This window comes from Manis pentadactyla, chromosome 5 (assembly GCF_030020395.1).
Source record: "Manis pentadactyla isolate mManPen7 chromosome 5, mManPen7.hap1, whole genome shotgun sequence".
Taxonomy (NCBI): Eukaryota; Metazoa; Chordata; class Mammalia; order Pholidota; family Manidae; genus Manis; species Manis pentadactyla.
In genome coordinates this window covers 62,153,907-62,180,718 of record NC_080023.1, presented here as the reverse complement: position 1 = coordinate 62,180,718, position 26,812 = coordinate 62,153,907, and the positions used below count along the sequence as shown (strand labels likewise).

The 26,812-nt window shown below is 39.5% G+C and overlaps 2 protein-coding genes and 1 non-coding gene across 12 annotated transcripts in view; 2 read left to right on the top strand and 1 right to left on the bottom strand.

Annotated features, from left to right (window-relative positions):
* SDAD1 (SDA1 domain containing 1) overlaps positions 1-17,950 on the top strand; it is a 33,344-nt gene extending 15,394 nt beyond the window's left edge. For both annotated transcript variants that reach the window (XM_036927524.2, XM_036927523.2), the window contains exons 8-22: positions 940-1,014; positions 2,168-2,269; positions 2,880-2,949; positions 3,646-3,749; positions 5,550-5,607; positions 6,676-6,734; positions 7,307-7,383; positions 8,169-8,266; positions 8,375-8,451; positions 9,102-9,228; positions 10,811-10,905; positions 11,040-11,227; positions 11,333-11,417; positions 12,261-12,422; positions 17,089-17,950. In XM_036927524.2, the coding sequence (XP_036783419.1) occupies positions 940-1,014; positions 2,168-2,269; positions 2,880-2,949; positions 3,646-3,749; positions 5,550-5,607; positions 6,676-6,734; positions 7,307-7,383; positions 8,169-8,266; positions 8,375-8,451; positions 9,102-9,228; positions 10,811-10,905; positions 11,040-11,227; positions 11,333-11,417; positions 12,261-12,422; positions 17,089-17,136 (1,425 nt within the window). In that variant the 3' untranslated portion in view covers positions 17,137-17,950. The remainder of the gene's footprint in view (positions 1-939; positions 1,015-2,167; positions 2,270-2,879; positions 2,950-3,645; positions 3,750-5,549; positions 5,608-6,675; positions 6,735-7,306; positions 7,384-8,168; positions 8,267-8,374; positions 8,452-9,101; positions 9,229-10,810; positions 10,906-11,039; positions 11,228-11,332; positions 11,418-12,260; positions 12,423-17,088) is intronic.
* Positions 240-346, bottom strand: LOC130684010 (U6 spliceosomal RNA). Its single transcript, XR_008998094.1, has one exon. It is a non-coding gene; the product is annotated as a U6 spliceosomal RNA (small nuclear RNA).
* A 3,594-nt stretch (positions 17,951-21,544) lies between the features above and the next one.
* NAAA (N-acylethanolamine acid amidase) overlaps positions 21,545-26,812 on the top strand; it is a 28,990-nt gene continuing 23,722 nt past the window's right edge. For 2 of the 9 annotated variants that reach the window (XR_008997761.1, XR_008997760.1), the window contains exons 1-3: positions 21,546-22,103; positions 22,750-22,914; positions 25,379-25,505. Coding sequence is in view for 3 of the 9 variants with exons in the window: in XM_057502323.1 (XP_057358306.1) it covers positions 21,559-22,103; positions 22,750-22,914; positions 25,379-25,505 (837 nt within the window). In the remaining 6 variants the exon portion in view is untranslated. Of the gene's footprint in view, positions 22,104-22,749; positions 22,915-25,378; positions 25,506-26,812 lie in introns of all 9 variants that reach the window. The other 7 variants (XR_008997759.1, XR_008997758.1, XM_057502323.1 and 4 more) reach the window with 6 other exon arrangements.

The following is a 26,812-nucleotide window of genomic DNA, read 5'->3' as shown; positions in this document are numbered from 1 at the left end:
TTGCTTCCAATTCTTGGCTATTGTAAATAGTGCTGCAATAAACATAGGGGTGCATCTGTCTTTCTCATACTTGATTGCTGCATTCTTAGGGTAAATTCCTAGGAGTGGAATTCCTGGGTCAAATGGTAAGTCTGTTTTGAGCATTTTGATGTACCTCCATACTGCTTTCCACAATGGTTGAACTAACTTACATTCCCACCAGCAGTGTAGGAGGGTTCCCCTTTCTCCACAGCCTCGCCAAAAATATGGAACGCTTCACGAATTTGCGTGTCATCCTTGCGCAGGGGCCATGCTAATCTTCTCTGTATCGTTCCAATTTTAGTATATGTGCTGCCGAAGCAAGCACTTAATAAACACTCTTATGAAGTTTTCACATGAAAAACAATGTGGTTACTACATTCACCCATAATATCGAGTCCCACCCCCCATACCCCATTGCAGTCACTGTCCATCAGTGTAGTAAGATGCCACAAGTCGCTATTTCCCTCTCTGTGCTACACTGTCTTCCCCGTGACCCACTACACCATGTGTACCAATCATAATACCCCTCAATCCCCTTCTCCCTCCTCCCCACCTGCCTTCCCCCACCCCTCCCCTTTGGTAACCTTCTTGGAGTCTGTGAATCTGCTGCTGTTTTGTTCATTCAGTTTTGCTTCATTGTTATACTCCACAAACGAGGGAAATAATTTGGTACTTGTCTTTCTCAGCCTGAGACTGGCTATTTTTATTTAAAGTTTTTTTTCTAGTTAACATATTTTTTCAGACAAATAATATTATAAAAACATGTTTTGATTAAGAAAAATGAGCCAAAATCCCACCACTCTTTGTTTTTTTATCTTCATATCCTACTTTGTACACATATATAAAATGTAGACCAAAGTATTTATTCTTTGTTGTAAGCTGGAATGAGTAATTGTCTTTGTCCTGATTGGTCTTTAGATATTAGTTGCTGCTTTAACATTCTTCCTTGGGAAAGATGAAGAAGAGAAACAGGACAGCGACTCAGAATCTGAGGTTAGTTTAACCATAGGTAGCTTTGAACTTCACAATTTGTCAGATTGCATTATTGCTCTCAATCCACATTCGAAAATCCATGACTGCCAGGTTAGATAGAAACTTGTGTTACCCTCATCCCTTATTGAGTTCTGCCATGCTGAGGTTTTATTCTATTTAAGATATGTCACTTACATTTAGGAAGATTGGTTAAGTAACTAATAAAACATATTTATTCAGCCTTGTTCTTCATTCTGAAGTTAAATCTTTATCTCAGTATATAAACTTAGACTGAAAATTGTTGCCAACATATTTTTGAGATAGAGTGTCAACATCGTGGAAGTTTAATATGGGGGAAGGCAGAGGAGTAAATCATGACATCTTTAAAAGGAAAAACTAAGATTTATGATACCATGAAATTTTCTTTATAAAAAATATTTTTTATTAAAACTGAAAAGGAGAAAGTCTAAAAACAAAATTCCCTTCCCATTTAACATTTTAGAACAAAAATACTGGAATATGTAATAACATTTTTAAATTTGTTAGTTACTTTGTTAAATAACCTGTAAACAATATATTCCCATTGTAAAAAATTTCAAATGCTACAAATAAAGTTTTCTTGACACTGTCTTACCTCCACTTCTCAGTTCCTTCTTCACAGATAACCATTTCATTTTCCATGCACTTATTTATGGATGTGTATACATTTTGTTTTGTGTGTGTAGTAGGTTTTTAAAATGCAAGTAAATAATATATGTATTATTCTGCAACCTGCTTTCCTTGTGTTGATACATACTAGTGTCCCAATGCATTTAGATCTTCTGTTACTACATACAGATCTACCTCATTCTTTTAGCCTCCATGTAATTCAGAATATGAATTACTATAGGTTAATCATTTCCCTGTTGATAAATACATTTCCAGTTACTTATTTCAAATAAAAACAAAGTTGTAATCAAAATATAAAAACAAAAATCATTGCTGCTTGAAAAATCTCTATACGTGCCTGCTTATGCACCTGGGCAGATATCTTTTATTAAATTTTGAAAGCCATGCTCATTTTTAATAGCTATGTGTAAAGAGTGTAAGTACAAAGAAGTGGCTGAAAGAATTGCTATTTTCTTCTATGCAGATTTTCCTTGTTACAGTTTTACAAAGTGGTTTTCTTCCTCAGGATGAAGGACCAACAGCAAGAGACCTGCTAGTGCAGTATGCCACAGGAAAGAAGAGCTCCAAACACAGGAAGAAGTTGGAAAAGGCTATGAAAGTGCTCAAGGTGAGACTTGTACCTGGGAAATGAGGTAGGAATCGTTAAAATGCAGAATGCATGGTTTTTCAGCAAAAGCTTTTAAGAATTTGAAATAAGGAAATTTTTGAGAGACTTTTTAAACTTAGAAATGTGTGATTGTAAGTGAAAAGCACTAAATTTTTAGATGAATAAATGTTTTCACCTCCAGCAAAATCTGTGACTTGAATAAATTATTTTGGTTTAATATACTTTTCACTTATTCTAATCAAGATGGCCTGTATTAAGGTATCTTTGCTACCCATGTCTTCACAGATGAAGTACATTTTATGTTTTGTAATGACTATTCTGAAAATCATTCATTTGGCCCTTGTATAATTTTAATGTTTGTATTTCCAAATTCCTTAAAAGACTCATAGGTGCTAATAGTTGGAACATTGCTGAGGTTTAATCTTCAAAAATGAAAACCACCTTTAGTTCTTGTAGTTGAAAGAAAGATTTTTTGAACAAAGATTTTATATATATATATATATATTGCGGTGGACTTGACAACAGCCTTCAGCACAGTAGCACATTTAATCCCAAGGGCCTCATCACTGTAATCAGAACATAAATGTTTTTCCTCTCCCTTTTCTTTCAGAAACAAAAGAAAAAGAAAAAGCCAGAAGTGTTTAACTTTTCAGCTATTCACTTGATTCATGATCCCCAAGGTACCATCATTATGACTTCCCGTGTTCCTCATTGGCCTTATCTCTGCCCACTTAGTTTCTAGCTTCAAGGTTGCCAGGGATTATAACATCCCTGGAGCTTAATAGACAACCAATCAATATTTAGTTGTTACTAGTTGGTTGTAGCCTAGAGAATTATGCTCAAAATCTGTAATTCCCAGTCCACAGGAAAATAAGAAAAATGTAGAAGAACAGAACTCCCCTCAGTTCATGTCTTTAATAACACAAGAGTGGTAGGACCTTATAGTTGGCTAACGGAAAAATTGGCAGTCTTCTGTTGGTCCTTTTTTATTTTAATTGGTCTGTGGAACCAAAAGTTTGGGAAACTGTTCTAGAACACCAGTTAAACTAGAGTGCACATAGGAATCACGTAGGGAATGTATTAAAATATACTGGTACTTGGGTCCCGTTATCCCCAGAGACTCTGATAGTTGGTGTAGCTGGGCATTGAGTCTTGGGAATCTGTAAGACTTACCTTTGGGCACTGCTAAAGGTATATTCACCTGTGCAAAGTCTGTTCACCTTTCATGCTGTTTTTGCTGTCCTGGATCAGCAGAGTGATTTCAGGCACAGTTGTACCAGAGTCACCGATCTAACCACTGCCTTTCTCAACCCCTGTTAGCTAATGCATACAGGCTATGCCCCCACAGGATGCTTCTCTGATACTCTCCTTTTCAGATTTTGCAGAAAAACTACTAAAGCAGCTAGAGAGCTCAAAGGAGAGGTTCGAAGTGAAGATGATGTTTATGAACTTCATCTCCAGATTGGTGGGAATCCATGAGGTTTGAATTAAATTAATTCTTCTCTTTGTGACTATTGTAAGTAAAATTATTCTTGGTGAAAGGAAAGCCTGGAAGGTAGAGCAATGGCTTGATTTTATCCCCCAAAACCATTTAAACCCATACAATTTACAGAAGACTAAAATTTTGACTCTGAAAACAGCTATTTTTATCACTTTGTTTTCTTATCAATAACTGTAGATGTTAAATTACACGTATATTCAGTTTTGGACAGACTAGTTTGTGTTCTGTTTTTCTGCTTTCTTTTTTATTCTGCTTTGTTTCATATATATATTTTAATGGGCCAACATAACCTGCGTATTTTTATTGACCGTTACTACATTGTGCAGTTTGTTTATCCCTTCATAGCTTTCCTGACTGGTCCACTCCAGTAGGAAAGTTTTGTGTTTGCAGAGCTGAATTCTCTGATCGTTTATTTTACACTGAATTAGATTATAAGAGCTCATTGATAGTGTAATGTATATATATATTGTATACACCATGGAAACTTCACACATACTCTTAGACTAAGTACCATGGTAAAATAGGAGAGATTCCCAAAAATCCAGGCCCTAAAGAAATGACCAGTGGGGTTGTTCCTGTCATTTTGCTCTTGTGATTAGTGTGGTTCTGAACATCATTGAATGTGCTGCTTTCTTCAAAAAGTTTTTTTAAATAAAAAAGTAAAAGAAGAAAAGTAAAACAGTCTTCTGTATTGAAAATCAAACAGTATAGACAAATACCAAGTTAAATGAAAGTGCATATGAGTGAAAACACTCATTCTCTGTGTCAAAGAAAAACTTAGCATTTTAGTGAATAAATGACTTTTTCTCTATGGTCTGCAGTCCTAAAGCAGGATTATCACATGCTTGTGCAATGATTTCAACCTGAATTTGAGCTTGCTAGGAAAGAAAAAGTGATTTGTAATTTAAACATGGTTTGCTGGAAATGATACTGGAGTTTTACAGCTGTCTACAATTGAACACCCATCTTTTTATTGAACCCACATCCTCCCTGTTACTTCTCTGGCTCTGGTTTTGCTCTGTGGCTAAAATGGAAAAAATTAATTTATTCTCACATGATGAAACTTTGCAAAAGACCTGTCTTTCTCCAAAGTTTCTCTTCTTGGTTTTGTTCTGTGACTAAAATGGAAAAAATTAATTTATTCTTACATGAGAAAACTTTGAAAAAGACCTGTCTTTCTCCAAAGTTTCTCTTCTTGAAATTAGAGATTACATTTGCTTTAATAACTGGATGCTTGTCGCCTTTATTTAGGTAGATTCCAGAATGTTACTGTTTTCTCTAAAATACAGAGCTCAGAGTAATTCCTCTAGTGTGGTTGGACTGGTGTCCAATAATAAAACCAGAACTGTGGGGATTTTGGTGATCAAATTAGGCTAGGTCCTATTCAGATTTGAGTTACTATTATATGCCTTGCATTGGAGCCTTAATATCAATGCAGTTTCTTCCTGTAATCCTCTTTTCTTTGAAGACTAAAAAATTAGTTCTGCAGCCTCACCAATTTTACAAGCAGAAGAATGTTGTGTTTTGGCTGCCTTTTCACCCATGGTGTATCATGCATACACTTTCCTATTCCTCGATACAGTGAAGATAGCAGCATGCCTTCCTTTCCTTGGCTATTCCAGCACATTGGATGAGCCTGGGGTGTGAATGCTTGCTGAGGAGAAACAAAAGTAAGAAATGATTCTCAGTTATTTGAGCTGGTGATATGATTACACAGAAATGAAATGCTACGGCTTCAATTACATAAATATTAAAGTTAATGTATTCTTCTTTCCACAGCTTTTCCTCTTCAACTTCTATCCCTTTGTGCAAAGGTTTCTGCAGCCCCACCAAAGAGGTAAGCCTCCCACTTGCCATGTTCCCCTGGTGGCCTTGGGGCTAGAATAACCAGTCTATTGTTCCTGAATTATCAAAGATGAGTTGGGAGTGAAATGTGTTCTGTTTCAGAGAAGGGGAGAGAAAACCTTATGACTTCTTTCTAGAATCTGCTGTGGGTTAATTGTTAAGCTCATCAACATTAAGAAGCAGTTATTTGGGGGGAAGGAAAAAAATCGGTTTCTCAAAGCAAGTTCTTTCAGAAATACCACAAATACTCATGTGGAAAATTCTAAAATAGAACTTTGACCGTATCTGTACTTTCTAATATATACCAGGATTTTATTTTGCTGCTCTTAAGAATATTCTTAGTTAAAAATAACATAAAAGTAGGAAAGAAGAGGTGGTTGTTCGCTTTCGAACTTGAACCAAAGTAGGAAGGAAATGAACATTTATTGGTCATCTGACATAAGCCAAGCACTGTGCTAAGTGCTGTATATACATCGTCTCATCTAATCCTCACTTCAGTCTTGTGAGTTGAAGAAAGAAAAAAAAGACTACGGTCACTCAGCAAATAAACAGCAAATTAGGATTCCCCTCACTTCTTTCTTTTGTCAGAGACCTTGTCTTTACATACACTGCCCCTCTGAAGGGAGTAGTGCAATTTGTATTCATTCGTTTATTTAATCCATAGTGATTTCTAGGCTGGACACAGTGATATGTTTATTCCAGTGTTCCATAAACAGAATTCCATAAAGCAGTGTCCTTACCTTCATAGAGCTTCTATCTGGAGGGAGATCCAGAGAGTGCTGTACATAGTGTGTCCAGGTGAGGAGGAATGACAGGCAGTGCTGGGGCAGGCTCTGTCACAGATTACATATGGTCAGGAAGGACATAGGGCTAAGGCAGCATTTGAGCAGGGACCTGAAGGAAGTGAGGGAGTGAGCCATGCCCTTGCCTGGGGTTTGGGTGTGCCACATGGGATAAGCAGCGGTGGCACAAAGGCCAGGATGTGCTGCCATGTTTGCTAGAGTCCTGAGAGGCAGAGCAATACACTGACTATGACCTTTTTGATGTCCTACAATTTTAGAAGTAACAAAGATCCTTCTGTTTGCTGCACAAGCATCACATCACCTAGTACCCCCAGAGGTGAGAGCTCTTAAATCTTCTGTCTGGATCTAATGTGTGCATAGCAGTGCCACTAATAAGTATGTCATGGTGGCTTTCCCCACAGGGATTACTGTCCACCCCACATAATTTTTTTTAAGTGAGTAAAAGAGTCAGTAACTCTTAAGGAGATAATACATAGAAGTTTCATTATAGAAACAAAAAAATTTACTATAGGAAGTAAAGTTTGCTTTAGAAAAGTTGAGAATTCTGATTTTGTTTAATTATCAAATTTTATAATGGGAAAGTCAAGAATATTAGTAAATTTATGGTGATTATTTTTCGAAGCTGTTTATTCCTTTCTTTGCATAAAACAGCATTGGATTATCCTGGGTAAGAGCAGTTTTTAAAAATCTATATTAGCAAATAATATTAAAGGAGAGCAAATTTAATGAAAGGATAGCCAGGAAGAAGACTGAAATCCAAAGTGGAGTATTGTTACCAGTCTTTCCCAGTCTTGATTCCTTGAAAAGTCTATTGTCCCATTATCCTCAGGGTTTGTGTAAGTACAGACATTTTACCAGCACTCATCTCTTCTTCTGCTCCCTATTCAGATCATTCAGTCATTGCTCATGACTGTGGCCAACAATTTTGTTACCGACAAGAACTCTGGGGAAGTCATGACCGTAGGGTATGTAGAAGGTGGCTGGAGGCAGTGGGTATGTTTTTAATGTACCAGGTTTGCTTTACATTACCAAGGTGTATGCCGTCAGCTGGCAAAATCACCTCTAGAAAGGCAATTTAAAGTATACTTTAGTCTTCTCAGTTTGATTTTTTAAATTTTATTGATCAGAATTTTGAGGAGGGAGCCAGAGAAAAGATACTGTCCTTTTAATCAACATTTTGGTTTTTCAGTAGCTTTACTCTTTGAAATAAATGATTGGTTGGCAATCTAAGTGATTTTCTCCTGCCTCCTACCCTGAATTCATATGTCTTCTGGAACAAATGATTTGTTACTGAATCCCGAGGCACTTCAGTGGCCCTTTTGATTCAAAACCACTTAATGAGAGTGAGCACTGGTTGAAGGATTATCTGATCTTTCCTGATAACTAAGTCATGTGCAGAACAGCTGCTTTTTGTCTCCCTTAGACATACTGCTGGGATAACAGCCCTAAACACCTTTAACTTTTCTTACTTGACACAGTCCCTTCGCTCCTTAAAATTGGCAGGTAAATGCTGCCGTGATTTATTTTACAAAAAGACATTATTCCTTATTCCACTACTAGAGGAAATGGCGGTAAACTGGAATAAAAGCCCACCCTCACATTCTCTACTGTGCTGCAATTTTATTAGAGACCTAAGCTCTGTAAAACCCAACCTATCTCCCTTCTCATTTAGCCTTTTGAGGAAACCTGAGGTTGATCCACATGAAAATTGCTGTTTGGGTTTTTTTAAATGTATTTTTTCCTTTTCTAGAATCAATGCTATAAAGGAGATAACAGCTCGATGTCCTCTGGCCATGAGTGAAGAACTTCTCCAAGACCTGGCTCGGTATAAAACACACAAAGATAAGAGTAAGTTGTGTGTTAATTCTCAGTAGACCAAAGAAGATAGAGTGACTCATTTTTTATCTCAGGAGACTCCTTGCTCCAGAGTTTCTAATTAAAGGTGATATTTTACAGATGTGATGATGTCTGCTAAAACATTGATTCAGCTCTTCCGAACACTAAATCCTCAGATGTTGCAGAAGAAATTCCGGGTAGGTGAAATATGTATATGTTGCTCTAAAGGTTATAATCTCAGAAGGTGAGAGTAATTTTGTACAGTTTGAGTTTTAGTATTGTGATGCTTCCATTATGAGTATTAGTGATACATATAGTTTAATTCTTTAGGCCCAGATACAATTGATTGAATACAACTGCCTTAAATATTTTGTAGTTGGCACATGCTCTTTGATGGTAACTGAGTCTTACAAACCTATCAAGCTGTTTCATCTTGAAAGCTTTTGACATCGTTAACAGATTGGAATCCCAAAGATCAGTCAGTAGCTGATGCCAGTATTGAACAGGCAATGCCCAGCTTGGTACCACCTCTTTGGAGTTATGAGGGAAGAGAGATGTGTGTACGTAACAGAAAGAGAGATGATGATCTTTATACTTAAGAATTGGAGCGGTTTTTCTCTAGTAACTGCCAGTTTACTGATCCAGATCAGGAGAGAGCAAAAAAAGAGTGGGCAGAGTTCTGGCCGGGGGATTTACTTTGACCAAGGCAAAAGTGAATTGTTTTTGTCATTTGATTACCTCTATTTTTTGTGATTCTCCCTTCTAAATTCATAATCTTAGAGAATTCTTTTCTTGAATAATTGCTTTATAATTTAATGCTTACTAAAAATAATTTTCTTTCCTTTAGGGTAAGCCTACAGAGGCCTCCATAGAAACAAGAGTGCAAGAATATGGAGAATTGGATGCTAAAGATTACATTCCAGGAGCAGAAATTCTGGAAGTTAAAAAAGAAGAGAATGCTGCAGAAGATGAAGGTTCATCTTTTATTTCAGCATTATTCTTGACAAAATCACTCCTATACTGTACTGACCTTGAAATTTTATGCTATTTGAACATTTATTCAGAAGATGTTTATTGAGCAGTGACTGCATGCCAAGTACTGTTATAAGCATTAGGGATCAAATGGGCATGGCTTCTGCTCTTAGAGAACTTACAATTACAGTGCAGGAGATGTCTTTTCATGTCCTCAGGGTGGCTGTCCCTTAGCAAGAGCATGCTGGGCACTTGGGAAAGATAATGATTTCTGATTTGATTCTCACAAAAAATGATGAGGATTAGTCCTTAGCAATCCTCCAAGACTCTCCTTACTGAAGGAGAATGCTTGTTGAACTTGTTGAAGAGTGCTTGAGGAACTCTACTCTGATTTCCAGGGCTAGCCTTTATTACGTTGCTAGAGTCCTGTCTTCCTATTTGTTCATTCACTATTTCAACAAAGCTTTCTTAAGCATTAGCTATAAGCTTGTCACTGTCAGTGCAAAGGTGAATGATATGGTTCCTGCCTTGAGTGCCTTTCATAAACAGCTGAGCAGTAATGTTAATAGGTTTTATGGTTGGAGTGGGGCACAAAGACAGAAGAAAGGTCAGGTTCACCTCAGAGGTTCAAAAAGTCCTCAAGCTGGCGACCCATGAGCTGTATCTTTAGTAACAGGTGAGGAATGGTAGAATAGAGGAGACTTTTCAGGCAAACTGTGAGCTAAGTCCCAAAGGATTTAGAAAACTTACAAGGTGGAATATAGCAAGATACCAGACTAGAGATACAGTTGGGGCCCTATCATGAGTGGTTGTATATATGCCATACCAAAGGGCTGGCACACCATCCTATAGGACATGGGGGACCACTGAAAAATTGCAGGTATCTGTGATTTTGAAAGCTTACTGTGATGGCTCTGTTAAGAACTCTTAATGCCTCTTTACTGAGGTATCTACAAGGTTCTTTGACATCTAAGATCTACTTTGGTTTTCTTAATGATTATTTCTAAGTAGTTTTTAAAACTTGTATAAATATGCTTAGATGAGTTAGTCAGGTACTTGCTTTGAGACTAAGGTAAATGTCCAAGTGCAGTTTTGATGGACACAGTTTGGTGAAAAGACAAGATGTTCATGATTTTGCTGTAGGCAGCATTTCTAGCAGTGTGGCCTGGGGTAGGTTACTTAACTGCTAGGGCCTGTGCCTCTTCTGTTGAGTTGTGAGAGTTAGAGAAAGTGATTGTAAGGTTTTAGCTCATGGTGATACTCAGTCAGTGCTTATTCTCTATTCCATAAATTAATTAAATTGATGTGGTCTATTTAACAATAAACTCGATTCTTGGTCAGTAGAGCATCTGTTTGAGTTGAATTACCTTACTTTTCTTTTGCGTGTGTTTCTCAGTCAGTGCTTATTCTCTATTCCATAAATTAATTAAATTGATGTGGTCTATTTAACAATAAACTCGATTCTTGGTCAGTAGAGCATCTGTTTGAGTTGAATTACCTTACTTTTCTTTTGCGTGTGTTTCTCAACCACGAATACTCAACAACAAGGTGATAGTACTCAGAGTGTGTTCTTTTTTCACATAGATGGCTGGGAAAGTACCAGTCTGAGTGAGGAGACGGATACCGATGGTGAGTGGGTTGACATGCACCATTCTTCCGATGAAGAACAGCAAGAAATCGTAAGTCCTAACTAATATTTCCTTCTACAAGTGCATCGCTCTGAAATTTATTAAAACTTTATTTATTCTGGGCCTTGCTGGGGGATAAAGCTCTTACTTTCACCAGTAGCCATTTAAGCTTTTGTGCTTTCAAGTCCAAGAAGCTGAACACCATGCCCATGGAGGAGCGGAAAGCCAAAGCTGCAGCCGTCAGCACTAGCCGAGTTTTAACTCAGGAAGACTTCCAGAAAATCCGCATAGCCCAAATGAGGAAAGAACTAGATGCTGCCCCTGGGAAAGCTCAAAAGAGAAAGTATATTGAAATAGACAGTGATGAGCCCAGGTAAAATGGCACATCCACATGGCCAGCAGTCAGTTCACATGGAAACAGGTGGTAGGGACAGTAACTCCACCCTTGTTTCACAGTGTATTTTCTCCTTCACCCCAGGGGTGAGCTACTTTCTCTTCGGGACATTGAGCACCTCCATAAAAAACCAAAGTCTGACAAGGAGACAAGACTGGCAACCGCAATGGTGAGTGAGGCATTCCCTAGTTCTTTAAATGGAAAGCAAATAAAATGAAACGTGATCCAGAACTTGTATAGCCACAGAACAGCAATACTTCTGATGTTTTCATTAAGTATAATTAACATAGACAAAATACACAGATAGGTGTTCAGTAGATGAGTCTTAACAACTAGGTAGCCATGTAACCATCATCCAAAACAAGATGTAGAGCAAAACAGGATCCAAAATAGAAGGGCACTATTACCTGTTCTGGTATCAGGGAGAGACAGTACATTTATCGGAGCTGTGAGAACAGCAGGGGAATGTTGACAGTCACTAATGAAAAGGCTCTGGCAAGTTCTGTGGCTGTTCATGGCCGCACATTTCCAGCATTTCCAATTGCCTGCGTTTCCAGCTTCATCTGTTTAGGAGCCATCCTGTCTTGGCCCCACTTCACCCCCTGCATTCCATTTGTACTGAAACCTGCTTAGATAAGTTTAAAAACCCATGTTGTTTCTTCTCCACACTCTTGCATATGCTGTCCCTCCTTGCTGAAATGCTCTGCCCTTCCCCGCGTTTTCCCCACAGTGAAAGCCTTTATCCTGCCAAACACAGCTCATGGGTCTCCCTTTCCAGGAAGCTCCTCTGACCTCACCGGGCTCAATTAATTATTGCTTCTTCCACTGAGCGTCCCTTACCCTCTAAGAGTATAACAATATATACATGGTCACTTCTCCCTTGGACTGAGTCGCTGGGGAGCAAGGACTCCCTCCCGTGTTGGGTCCTGGGCACCCAGTGGAGCACCTGGCACAGAAGAGACACATATATTGATGAGGTAACTCATGATCTGTTTTTTGTGTGTGCTGATAGGCTGGAAAGACTGACAGAAAAGAATTTGTGAGGAAGAAAACCAAATTGAATCCATTTTCCAGTTCCACAAATAAAGAGAAGAAAAAACAGAAGAACTTCATGATGATGCGGTACAGCCATAATGTCCGGTCAAAAAATAAGCGTTCCTTCCGAGAAAAGCAGGTGAGCTCAACTTGAAGCTTGTCTGGCTAGAAGAGTCTTATCGTTCTAAGACCTCTTTACGTTTGAGATAGAGTTGTGCCTTTTAAGACCTTGTATTCTATGTGTTTTAGGATTAATGGGGAGCATTACTGGAGAGCATGGAGAGATGGAAAGTGGCTAGGGCTTATAAATTGCTAAACCTGTTGTGGTGATTTAGCTCTGTGACCAAAGCAGAGTCCATTTTTCTCCTCCATAAATTAAGGAGTGTAAGCTAGATAATCTCTAATTCCTATGCTAAAATTCTCTGACATTCCTATGCTAAATTTCATTCCTAAATGTCATTCCTATGCTAAAATTCTCTGACATTGCTTCTGTGAACTGTAATATAAAAAATAACTGAATAACCATTTTTGAATGCTGATTATATACCTGGAACTTTCTTAGAAATCAATAATTATGTGTGATAGTATCTCAGAAATAGTGTCAGGACAACAGTGAAAACTAAACAGTTCTGCTGTTGGCATAATCTTTCCCATGTGTGCCCTTTTGCTAAAGGCTTTTATGGTTATAGATACACATTTTATCTGTAATGGGATTTCATTTTACCCATTTTCAGTCTTTGATAGGTAGTCCTGTGCTGCTCAGTTGACTGGCTTATTTCAGTAATTCATGGTAGTAAAACCAGTTCACATTTGCCTGTCTTCCTCTACTGGGAGAATACCGAGTATTCTATGTATTCTGAAGACTTAGGAAATCAGGCCAAGGGTAAAGTAGTCCCCCATCCTGAGCCAGCGTCCTAAATTGCTAGCCAAGGACAAGCCTGCCAGTCCTGCATGGTACGGCCAGTTCTCTAGGGCAAGGCTCTGTTTCTGTGGGAACCAAGTCAGGATCAGCTGAATTAAGGTACCATCTACCTGTCTGTTTAATATTTCTAGTTCTAAACTGTGTCCAACAACATTATGTACATAATAAAATGGCCACATTTTGAATAGAGGTTGTCGAAATTGAGGTGAAAGGAAAGTGCCATTTAATAAGATTTGAAATACCCTGGATTTTTCCATTCAATTTAAATTCATAGTTGAATTGATTTAGTCCATTAGTTTATCCTTCACCAGCCCTTTATAGGATCTCAGAGTTGAGAAAATATCTGTTCTTGCTTCGCTATATGTTTTTATGACCATGCAACATTTTCCCTGAGGTTGTTCCCCCACTGCCTACTTCCTCTTTTTTTAGCATGCTTTTTTGGCATAATAGAGAAGCCTTGCTTCTTTCTTGTCAGCATCTCTAGAGTCATAAACCTTCTCTCTCAAAGATTAAAGAATTTTTTATTAAGAGTATAAATTAGGAGTTTATTGGACAAATGCACTTGTTGGCTCAAGAATGTGTTTTCCTTGTTCTCCACTTTCCTTGCTGTTTGGAAGCTGAAATTAATAAGAATTTCTCTTTATGTTTCCTTGCCCTGTCTTTTCTTCCAGGTCTCTCCATTATAAAACTTTCTTCTAGGTGTCTGATTTTCTCTTACTCTGTCTTCTTCATTCTAGACCAGCACTAGCCTACAGAAAGATAATACAAACCACATATATAATTTTAAAATAAAAAAGTAAAAAAAGAGGTGAAATTAATTTTACGAATATATTTTATTTTATCCAGTGTATCTAAAATAGTAGTATCATTTCAACATGTAACCACTATAAAACTTACTAATGACATATTTTACATTCTCGTTTTTGAACTAATTGAAATCTAGTTGTATTTTATACTCGTAGTACATTTCAGTTTGGACTAGTCATGTATCAAATGCCCAACAGCCACATGTACCTAGTAGCTTCTATATTGGACAGTGCAACTTTAGAACATCCTAAAACTGATCTGTGGCACCAAAATAGAAAAACCCAGTTCAGCCTACCTCCTATGTGTTTACTATTGACACAGAACACTTTTGACACTTTTGGTCACCAAATGTGTGTTTTTTTCTTTCATACCAAGCAATTCTCTGCAACACCAGCTGGGTGTCCTACAAACTCAATCCTGACGCTGCCTTTCTGGAGATAGTATCAGAACCCACAGGTTAAGGGCTCAGTCCCATTTGACTGTCCCCACTATGCACACACTTCAGATGCCAGTCGCAAGCCCAGGTTATCACCTGTGCTTTTGACCAACCAGCTATAGATGGGAAGTTCAATGACCCCCTGCCCTTCTTGGGTTTGATTAATTTGCTAGAGCAGCTTACAGGACTCAGGGAAATACTTACATTTACCAGTTTATTAAAGGATATGGTAGGGGATACAGAGGAACAGCCAGATGAAGAAGTACATTGGGCAGGGTCTGGGAGGGTCCTGAGCACAGAAGCTTCTGTTCCTGTGGTTGGAGTGTGTCACCCACCAGTGTGGATGTGTTCACTACTGGGAAGCTCTCCAGACCGCACACTACTGAGATTTTATGGAGGCTTCCTCATGTAGACATGATCAGTTATTAACTCCATTTCCAGTCCCTCTCCCCACTCTGGAGAAGGACAGGGGAGCTGAAAATTCCAAGCTTGTCATCATGGCTCGGTCTTTCTGATGACGAGCCCCCAACTAGGAGCCCACCCAGAATTGGCTCATCAGAACAAAAGATGTTTCTAGTTCTCTTATCACTGTATTTATAAGGAATTTGTAGCCCTGTGTCAGGGATGGGATCAAAGACAAATATTTAAAAAAAGAGATGCTCCTATCACTTTGGAAATTACCAGGGTTTTAGCAGCTCTGTGCCAGGAACCAGAGGTAGACCAATATATATATTCTGTTATCTCACACACCCCAAGTGCCATGTGGAAAGGGAGCAACACATCTCACACTCCTTCTACACCTCTGTGATATTTTACAGTCTTAAATAAAAGGGTCTTACATGACTTGAAAGTTTATATGCAATCTTACTGTGAATTTTTAGAATATATTTACAGAATATATAAAGAGGTGTGAGACAGAGAAAAGTAAGGTAAAGCACATGACAGAGAAAGAGAGGATCTTGCAGTGAAGCCTTTAACAGGTAAAGAAAGAGGGAAAATGTGCCTGATCCTTATGTTCAAATGGTAGCATTTGAAGGGGAAGAAAACTGAGATGTGTGTGAGAGTAGCCTATGCTTTGTTATGAAGTTTAATGCACAGAATTAAATCTATGTAACCCTGGGTTGTAACATTATTAACTAACATACAGTTTTTATCATGTAACTTGACTATTCTAAAGTTTTCCGTTTTTTAGCCCATTTAATCAGTATAAACAATATGAACAGGTACTGTGATTAAACCTATTTTACACATGAGTCTGAGAAATACCTCCTCAACCATGCAAATTATATTAAAATGAACTTGTTAATTTTTTTCTACCTTAAGTATCCCCAGTTATCCTGCCTGTTACAAAGACATGCCAGGATCTAGATAGGAACTAAAGGCAAGAAGTCAGTTACTGAAAATGATAACATCCAAAAATTTTGAACTTTTAGATGTAGAGCCAGGCAACTTCCATTCAAAAAATGCTTTAATAAAACAAAAAAGATACACATATATCTTGTTAAAATTCAGAAGCTGGCAATCTTAAGCTTCTGGAGGTCAGAGTGGTCCTTGGGAATTAATGGACTAGGATCCCTCACACACTTAAGATGTGTACACTGTCTTTGGTTATCTTTTTTTTTTTAATTTGGGTTTATTCTCGATGACCTTTTGTTTATCATTCTGCTCATTTTCTTTTAGGAAATATAAAACTTCCTAAGGCCTTTCATGAGTTCACTTTGAACATTGGTCCTCTGGTCTTTTTTCCCAGATCTTAAATATTCCATCTTTAAATATAGGAACTCAACTCCTGTGGTTAGAAGACTAGAGGGGGTTAAAGCCTGGAACCAGTTGAATTAGAAAATATAATTCACTGTTTCAATTTCATTTTGCATGTATCCAACATAAAATAATGAAACAAGTTACAAATTAGCCCATATTAATTAAATATTTTTGTCTTAAGCCACAATTGTTAGGGTTTCTGAGTTAATTTCTTAATATTTGAGCTATTACAACAGATAATTGTTAACATTTACTTACTGTAATTTTTCTTAGTTCATTTACTGCATTAAATAAACCTGTTTGAAAATCTGCAAATACAGAACATTTTTCTGTGTTCCAAATTGTATGTTATAGAGTTGTGTTAAATCTGCACAAATGCTGAGTGCCATTTAAAATCTTTAAATGGCCCATATATGCCATATTTGGTAGGATATATATGATCTTGGCAATGGTGATTATGAAGAAAAATCTATTTTCCTCTTGGCTTAATTAAGACAATGTGCATACCCACACAACTAAAATATTTAGAACTGTATAAACCAGAGAGGCGCTATGGATTATCCCTAGAGACAGATGGTGCTGCAGTTTCTGTGTTCTGTAGCTCCTCCTGGTTTGAGCTGTTGTCCCATGAGGTGGGAACAGCTGTCAAGGGCTTTGCTTATTTTCCTGGAAGTGAGAAGGCCCCAGCCTGGACACAGAATTGGTCTGTATGGAGTATTTCACCATTTGTAGTTTTTCAAGATGATTTACTGACTTAGTGATTCCGTTTTGATACACTTCCATATAACCAAATTAGTATAAGGGAGTACTCCAGAGTTACCATGTTTGTTTTTTTTTTAAGAAAAGAAAATACCATGATATTTTTGTCTTATGTTCCAGCTAGCACTACGAGACGCCCTTTTGAAAAAGAAAAAAAGATTGAAGTAACCTCCAAGCAAGTTTTCCATTCCAAGAAGGATGATAAATGTGTCATTATTTTGAAAATTAGTAAATCAAGAATGTTTACATTAAAAAGTCCCAAAGGACTGTATTGTGAAAAACACAGTAAACTTGGTAGCAGTTTGTTTTTATTTTGGAGATAGGTAATGGTGGGAATGTTTGAAATGTAAACAGTGTGATGTAGTCGTTTTCACATTCATACAAAAAGAAATACTGTTCAGTGCCTACTAATTGTCACTGTAGATGTAAAAGTGAAAGAGCCATAATCCCTCACTCAAGACATTCACAGCCTATTTGGGGCAGGGTGGAGGCAGATGTGTAAGTATGTATTTACAGTGCAGTGTAAATAGTTCTCCAGCAGAGGTAGGTCCATATTTCTATGGGGTCCCAGAAGCCTTACAAACTAACTTTGCAGGGGATAGGATTTACATATTCTCTTAAAATAAAACAGGACAATGTTACAAGAGTAAGAAGTTCTTACTTGTAAATAGGCTTACCTGCTGAAAACAGGTCCCTGCTGTATAGATTTTGGGTAGACACTTTACCTTTTTAGTCCACCCAAAGGATTTAAATATTTTTTTGAATGCCAAGTACAAGCTTTTGATTAAGATCTCACTTTTTAAATTGCCTTAAGTATGACTAGTAATCTTGGGATGTCTTTTTAGGTCATCAGTTAGGCTGCCAACTCCTCTACAGAAGAAGAAGAAATCAGATTAGCTTCCTCAGCCTTCCTTCACGCTGTAATATTTTCAGCCCACTGTTTGCTTTGTATCAATAAAAGGTTTTTAATGTCAAATAGGTATCTTGTGTGTGTGGAGTGGCTGTGTTCATCTCCCTTCCCTAGTCATGTTGAATAGATTTCATGGGACACAAGAATCTCTCTGAAAGTCATTCCATTTGGAAATAGTTTGGTGCCTTTTGCCTCCAATTTCTTAGGTATTGTGGTAGATGAGCAAATTGCTCTATGTTACTTTAGAGTAAAAGGTAATTTTCTACCCCCTCAGAAAGTAGCTTCTAAAACCACTTTTCTGACTCCCTTTCCAGTATCTTTGTTCACTATCTAAGTTCAACTCCTGTTTTGAGTGAAACTTTATAACTTTCCCCAAGATGTTGCAAATCACTGGGGATTAACTGTGAAAAGCTTGAAGTTTAATAATAATTGAGCTGCACTGGCCTTGTTGGCTTCTGAATCAGACCCAGCAACTTCAATGTTTGACTGGAAGTCCTATGCAAATTTGAACGTTTCAGACCTGAAATTGCTCAGTTTTCTTTTTACATGTTTGAGCTGTGTGTCTCATGTGCCTTGGACCATAGATAGGTAAGTAACATTCAAAATGGCACAGCAACTTTGGTCCACAACTTTGCTGCATGGATTGTGCTGGTGCCAGGAAGTTTCATTCTTCCCCTAGACTCTCGCACCCCACTTAGAGGTGAAGAGGCCAAAGTCCATTCTGTGTTTTGATTTCTGTTCTACTGTGGCTTCACTCTGCTCTAAACTGAGGTTTATATGCAAGATAGAAAAATATCTGGCTTAAAAAGTACAGTCTTAACTCTGTTTTATTACTTTAATACCATGGTATCTTGTTTCTGTCTGATCCCTTTTAATATTGTGTAAGTTTTCTCTTGAAAATATTTTCTGTTTACTATGAATTTGAAGATCAGATCCTCACAAGGTTGGATGTTGCCAGCAAAGGCAGAGTGACCTTTCAGGGTGACTTTTACCTTGAAGAAGTTGACAGGGTCTGAGTTTCAGCTTTTCAGGCTCAAATTTTTGTCAACACTGAGAATGGATCCATTTCAGTGATGAACTCACATTGTCCAAGCTCATGATACATAGAAAGTGATGTATAAATTGAGAATACTGATCTATCATGTATAGGATCTTAGCAAGTTCCACTAGAAAACAAGCTCCACAAAAGGCAGAGAGTCTGTCCTCTGCTGTCCCCAGTGCTTGTTCAGCGTCCAGTAGGTAGGTACTCAGTGAATACTTGGGTACATGATTTAATCCCTCGGTTTGCTCTCAATGTAATACCTCATTGTTGTGAGAATTTGTCACAAAGTAAGCATTCAGTAAATTTCTCATCAAAGATTAGGTAGATGCCTATTAAGTTTTTATTTTTTGCTTAATTTACTTGGGATGAAACAACACACTTGTCACAAGTATTTATTTTACTCTTCATCCATTTGGGGAGAAACTAATTTGAAATACAAAACTGTATATTGAATGTTTCCTGTGGACCATGCACACTTCGAACTATTTTAAGTAAACACATGTTTAAAACTGTTCTACCAAGTGGTAATACAGTTCTTTATGTACATTTTCTACCTTTTTAGCACTTAATAATATCGTGTCTGGATGTACCACTGTTTATCCACTCACCTATTAAAGGACATCTTGGTGGCTTTCAAGTTTGGCATTTATGAATAAAGCTGCTGCAAACCATGTGCAGGTTTTTGTGTGGACATAAGTTTTAACTCCTTTGTGTAAGTAATGATAATACCAAGAGATAATACAGTTTTGCCAAGTGACATTGTTTCATTGTATAGAAATAAAACTGAAAATTAACTATTGATTATATTTTTTGAGAATATATTTTATGAGATTTTAAAAATAGTATCATATAGGGCAATTTCACTGCCCTAAAAACACTCTGCTCTGCCTGTTCATCCCTTTTCCCCCAACCCCTTCAGCCACTGATCTTTTTACTAGAGTTCTAGGATGTCATAGAGTTGGAAACATAACAGCGTATAGCCTTTTCAGATTGGCTTCTTCCACTTAGTAATACACATTTACCTTTATTCACTTCTTTGTAGCACTAAATAGTATTCCATTGTCTAGATGTACCACACACCAATTGAAGGACATCTTGGTTGCTTCCAAGGCTTGGCAATTATGAATGATGCTGTTATAAACATGCAAAATTTTCTGTGTACATAGTTTTTAACTGCTTTGGGTAAGTACCAAGGAGAATGATTGCTGAACCATATGGTAAGAGTGTGTTTACTTTTTTAAGAAACTGCCAAACTGTCTTCCAAAGTGGCTGTATAATTTTGCTAGATCCTTTTTAACAGTCCTCTACTCTCTCCTCACATTTTTCTATAAGCAAGAAGCTATGGGACAACTTCGACATTTTGACTAGAACTATAGCTAGATTACTCAGCTCTTTAGATACATTTTCTATCGACCACATTACTTACTACAGGTGACAATGTTGTTAAATGTTTTGCCGCTTCATAACAAAAAACTTCCGTCCAGTTTCTAACATTTTTCCTCACTTCCCTTGAAGCAACTACTGTTAGTCTCCTAAAGGGCCATCAGACCTCTGATAGTCTCCTCAAGGAACTTCAGGGTTTCACTAGCACTCTGCCCAAAGCCTTTCCAGCTTCCATCTACTACCCAGTTCCAGAGCCACACCCACAGTTTTAGGTAGTTGTTAGGTAAGCACTCCATTAGTGTTACTAATATCTGTATTAGTTACCTATTGCTACGTAATAAATTGACACAAAATTTAGTGATGTAAAGCAATAAACATTATTTCATAGTTTCTGGGGGTCAGGAATTTGGGGGTGGCATATGGCTTTTTGAATCAGGGATCTTATTTTCTTCGGGTAAATCAGTGAATCTTAATCACGTTTTAAAAATTGTTTTACAAATCTTGTATTTGTTTTTAATTTTAATCCAATACCAGTCTTGAAGTCACTTTTTTTTAACTCGGCGAATCTGCTCTTTCCTGATTCTCAGTGCACCTATGGCTTAAACAGACAACTGCTGTTCCGCTTTGCGAATGAGGAAAGTGAAGACCAGGATCTTGACTTAGATTTTACGCAAAGACTAGGAAGAAGCAGGAACAGAGGCTTGAAACTTTAGCCCAATAACTTGCCGGCCATAAAAATGGGAAAAATCTTGGGGAGGGAGACGCCCCCCCAAAAAAAAGAAATTTCCAAGTTTCCTCTACACATTTACTCCGTTTTACCCACAGACGATCATGCTAATCATGAAGAGCGTCCCATCTTTATTACTAAGTCAGGTGAATTTCCTCAGACAAGTTTCCTGTCTCCCAGACACTGGGAACACAAAAGGAGGTGAGGACGCTTCAGGTTAATGACTGTGAGGATGGAGTCCGGACACCGGCAGCCTGGCTTCGGAGGCGAGCACAGAGCCTCCCCAGCGACGTGACCTCGGTCGAGCTACTCAACCTCTCCGGGCCTCACGATCCCCGTCGGGAAACCGGGGATGAGTTAGCAAGACCTGTCTTTTGCCTTGTTTTGATGACTAAATGAGAGAGTTCAAATGAGTTGGCACGTGAATATTTATTTTTTTCTTAACTGAAAAGTGGCAGTGTTGATCAGAGAAAACTATTTCCCCTTATAAAATACAGATAAACCTCTGAAGAATTTTAATATGAGCAAATGAGACGAAGAGGGATGGGTCCCTCGCTAGCACAGCAGGAGTCTCCTGCGCTAAGAAAAATTATTTTCTCAAACCTCTCCAAGCCGCAGTTCCCATTCTCTCGCCTACACGGGCCAGAGGCGCCGGGCGTGGGCGTGAGAGCTCGGCGGGACTCCGGGCGGCAGTCAGCGAGGGAGGTGCGGGGGCGCCGGTCTCGCTGTTCCGGGTCCCGTGAGCCGGGCGGCCCAGGCGGCGCGCGGGCTCCGCCTCCAGCCCTCCCGGCACCGCCCCGGCCCCTCCTCCTCCTCCGGGCGTCCCCGGGCTCCGGCAACGGTCCCGACTGTGGCGCGCGAGCCCCCGCCATGCAAGCCGTGGGCCTGGCTTCGCGCCCGGCGCTGCCGCTGATGCTGCTCCTTGCTGGGGCTGGATTGTCAGCCGCCGCCGAACCCCGAGCCCCGCCGCTCTTCAACCTGAGCCTAGACGCGGCCCCCGAGCTGCGCTGGCTGCCGGTGCTGCGGCACTTCGACGAGGACTACTTGCGCGCCGCGTTTGCGCAAATCCTCAGGTGAGCGCGGGCGCGGGGTGCGATCTGCGGAGAAAGCCCCCGCGGCTGGGGCTGCAGTGCGGGAAAGCTCAGACGCGCGCTGGGCTGTCTGTCACCCGATTCGCTTTGCCTGTCCCCTCTCTGCGACAGCCTTGCCCTCTACCCAACCCCCCTCACCCCTGGCCTCCGGGGCGGGCAGGGGCGGCGGGGACAGAACTGGCATTTGCTGCTGCTCCAGGCAGTGTCGGGGTTGGGGGTGATCCGGCGCGGCTGGTTTGACTTTCAGGTTCGGTGTCAACAGTGGCACGCCAGTCTTCCCGCCGTTCTGGGTCAGGGTGGCGCGCCTGGTGGCAGCCCGGTCGCTCAGCTACTGAGCAGGGGGACGCAGCGCATGCCCTTGGTGCAGGCCTCGCGGGCCCCGCAAGCTCGGCCTTTGGGGACCACGCTCGCTCGCCCTGCCTCCCTCCAAGTTTTCTTTTTCCCTCCTGGACGCTGCGGATTGGGTGATGTGGGGCCAGAGCTGTCAGCTCTCGGGAAGGAAGGCACCTAGCACTCACCCGTGAGGATGGGAGCTTTAGGACCCACCCACCCCTCTCTCCCCATACACACACACTCTGCCTTTCAAACTCTGAGCAGGCCAAACACCCTCGTGGCTCTTCGTTTCTAGGGATACGGTCCCCAAATGGATCCACGCGTTGATCCGAAAGGCAGTCGGGGAGCTGGAGCGCTTCCTGCCCCAGCCCTTCGCCGACGAGATTCGCGGCGTGTGCGACGCCCTCAACTTCAACCCGGCGGACTGCCTGCTCCTCAACCTGGCCTACGAGTCCACCGCGTGAGTGCCCCGGGTCGGTGCGGATTGACGTATGACTTGCCAAGGACTCCTTACACATCTGAGTGGGAGGAGACATATTTTCAGTGAGATAAAAACAGGGTGGTGACTGGGCTGCCCAGAAACCTCCAGTGCTTCCTTTTTGCTTCTCTGGGTAAATCTGAGCAGAAGATCGTGGACTTTCAAGGAGGAAAGCAGCTTCTCTGACCTCAACACTGAACTTTTCCTCTACCTGAAGCCCGCTTTTTCCTTTACTAATTCAGGTAGCATCCCACTTTGGAAACTGTGCTCAACATACACTTTTCCAGGAAGTTTTTGGAACGAATTCTCTCTTGTCTGGACCCTCTAGTTAACTCAGTCTACTGCAGGGGTGATCCCAGCACCTGTTTGCCCCCTGCAGTGATCCCTCCGTGGCTGTCATGGTAGTGATCCTGACCACTCTTTCAGAGGCTGTTCCCTCCAGGGCTGGGGCACAGGGAACACTGCTATGGCTAACAGAGCTAGCCAGTGTTAAGTACACAAAATAGTTCTGATAAAATGGCGTGCAGAAGTGAGAGCCGCATGGAGTGTATGGATAGTCTCTGGCAAGGAACTGGAAGCCTTGTGGCTTTCTTGGTTCAGTAACAGGTCCTGAAATTAAGACAGGTTTGACTCAGTTTCTGCCTCGAAGCTTTACTGTTTTGCCACCAGACCAGCCTTATCCAGTAACACCTTATAGATACTTGGAACTCAGGATGCCAAAAGATGATGAAAAAAAATGTATTGGAATGATGAAACCTTACCGCCGCCCACATCTTCCCAGAACACCCAGGCAGAGTAGGTTAAGAAGCACTGTCACTGCCTTCCTCTTTGGGAAAAGGGAAGACACAAATAAGACAAACTTGTTAAAGTGAAGTGCTTTTCAATTGAACCAAATTGATTTTGCCATTCCTCATCTCCTGCCCACATATTTTTCCTATTCTGACATGTGGCTTTCTCAGTGAAAAAAATCAGTAACCATTTTTCACTTCCACATGCTTTTCTTGGAGTCACTGTGTTCAAGCAGATTCAAGCAAAAGTTCTACTAAACATTCTACCTTTTGGATGTGATATTAAGGTATATATTGATTTGCCTGAAAACAAAATGCACCTCAGACTCCACTAGCATGAACAAAGGAAGTGTTCTCTTTGCTTTTCTTATGTGAAGTTTTTTGAATCAGAATAAGACTAGCTACCCTTTATTAAGCCTACTGGACACCAGGCAGTGGACACCTGTTGTGATGTAGAGAGGAAGCCTCAAAAGGGACAATTTGCTGAAAGTCAGGTGGATGGTGAAAGGACAGAGCTGCTGCTAGAAGCGCATGTGTCTGCAGCGGTCTGCACTCTTAGAGCAGAGCCCAGCTCCCCGTTGGTCACTGAGGCTCGTGGCTGCCTCATTCTAAATCATTTGGGCGTGATATGGAAGTAGTGTTGTCTTGCCAATTTTGGAAAGTCATCTTTGAGGGAGATTCTACACACTTTGCTTTAGCCACTTTCAATGTTTTATCAGTCCCCTCCTTGACATTAAATCTGAAGCCTTGAAAAAAAGTTAAAATCTGACCAAGCTTCTTTTTTTAAACCAGCAAAAAGATTAAGTAGCATTTGTTTTCTCCTAGTTCCAAAAGTAATAAGTGATCATTATAGAGAAACAATAAATACAAAGAAAATTAACCACAATACCATTACTCAGAAGTGACCATAAATTCTTCAGGACATTTCCTCTCAGTTTTGTTTGTGTGGATATATGGATCTTCCCCCCAAAGTACTGGACATGCTGTATATGTAAATACTTTTCCACATAACATTACATAGCCTCATAGAAAATGGACACTTAGAGATCATAATAAGCTTCTTCCTCTTTTCCTCAAAACACTTCTTCTCTGGCTGGGAGTTCCTGTGCAATTCTCTTTTGTTAGCTGTGCAGGGAGCTATGGGGGGACAGGAAATGTGCCAAGCCCCTAAACAGTTGTCCATTTTTCCCAAGGAGGACAAAATGAAACATTTGTGGAACAGAATGGGTTACAAGTGACATGGTACTTGCTCTGAGAAATTCATAGAAGAGAGAAGTAAGCTTGAGCTAGCTTTGAATGGTGTGATAAATAGACTACTTACTGACAGGAAGAGGAAGAAACAAAGTTCAGAGGTCCAGCTGAGCCCAGAGAGGGATTTTAGATTTAGGATGAAATTCTCTTTTGGTATGTTTTCGATGCCATGTGTGTTGAGGGGAAAGGTCAGGTGACACTGAAAGAACACAGATGGATTGTGTCCAGTTGTGCTTTTCATCTTGAAATGTGAATATATATTCTTGTATAAGGTTTATATAGTGTATGTATTTATTATAAGGAAGAAAAACAGTTTTACTTTCAGGACTTATTTTTTAAAAGAAAAACTCATTTTCCTTTTTCATATTTTTATCTTCCATTCATACTGGAGTTTTCCTTTTTCTTAGATTCTGCACCAGTATTGTGGCTCAAGACTCCAGAGGCCACATTTACCATGGCCGGAATCTGGATTACCCTTTTGGATATTTCTTACGCAACTTGACCGTTGATGTGCAGTTCTTAAAGAATGGGCAGGTATAGTCTGTACAGCATAAGATTCAGAAATCAGAGAAACTTGCAAACCCCAACAGCAATAATTATAATGGCCTGCTGCTTAAGTGTGCTAGCAGTTTAAGATACAGAAAACATCAAGTTCCTGGAAAAACAAAACCACAAGAGAGGCTTATATCAATTATGCTTATAGAAAGAGGGGTTATCTATTATTATCGAGCATCTACTTGACAAGGTCAAGCGCTTTTCCTTAGGAAAGTCTCTATGGGAGTATGAGCAATTGTCTACTTGTTCTATTGAATCAGCTTTTTTCTCTGCTTTTCCATGTTCAGGCTGCTTGTGGAATATAGGGAGGGGCTGTGGACACCCAGCTTTGGGGCGTGACAGTCCTGGGTTTCGATTCTGCTTCTGTCACTTGCTTTGAGAACATGGGAGGTTCCTTAAACCCATTTTGCAGACTGCAGCTCAGATTGGTTAATAATTACTTTATGAAGATAGTTATAAAGGTTAAATGAAGTAATCTAGGCAAAGCATGTGGCAGATGCTTGATAAATAGTGGCTAAATAATAAATGGCCCTTCACTTTATATGCACAATTGACCATACCACCTTCATGTGTGATTTTTAAAAATTATACTTAGATCATTTAATTTCATCATAGTCCTTTTAAAAGTATAATCTAATATGTACTATTGTCACGTTTCTGTGTTACTGTTTAGAGAGACAGCATTAATAAATGTTCACTGGGTACACAAGGCATGTTATTGCCATTAAACAGTGCAGAGCGTGTAAAAGCCAGATTTTGGCTTTGGAGGACATTGTTTAAGGACACGGACTATGTTTTGTTCTTTGCATTTTAGGGACTGAGTCACAAATGCTAAAACTTATTTACTAAATACTCATTTGTCATCTACTTTTACAAACTAAACCTTTTTCTCATATAAAATTCAACCCATACAGAAATATTTAAAGGGAAACTTTCTCATTTTACTATTTCATTCCTTTACTTCACTACTCTTAACAATTTGATTTATAGCTTCTGAAGAATTACTTCAGAAATGGTTTTAAGTGGTAACAATGACAGACTGTACATATATAATAAATTCCTAAAGGGAATCTGCTAAAATGTTAGCAGTTGTTGCTGAATGATGGGATAATAATTTATTTATTTACTATTTTATACTTTTCTCCATTATCTACAATGAACAAAAATTCTTATAAAATATCTTTATAAAAGAAAAAGTCTTACAAATAGACAAAAGAAATGAGTGCAATATAAATAGTTGCTTCCTTTGTTTCTGTTTACCCTAGAGCTCCCAGGAGAAGTAGCCT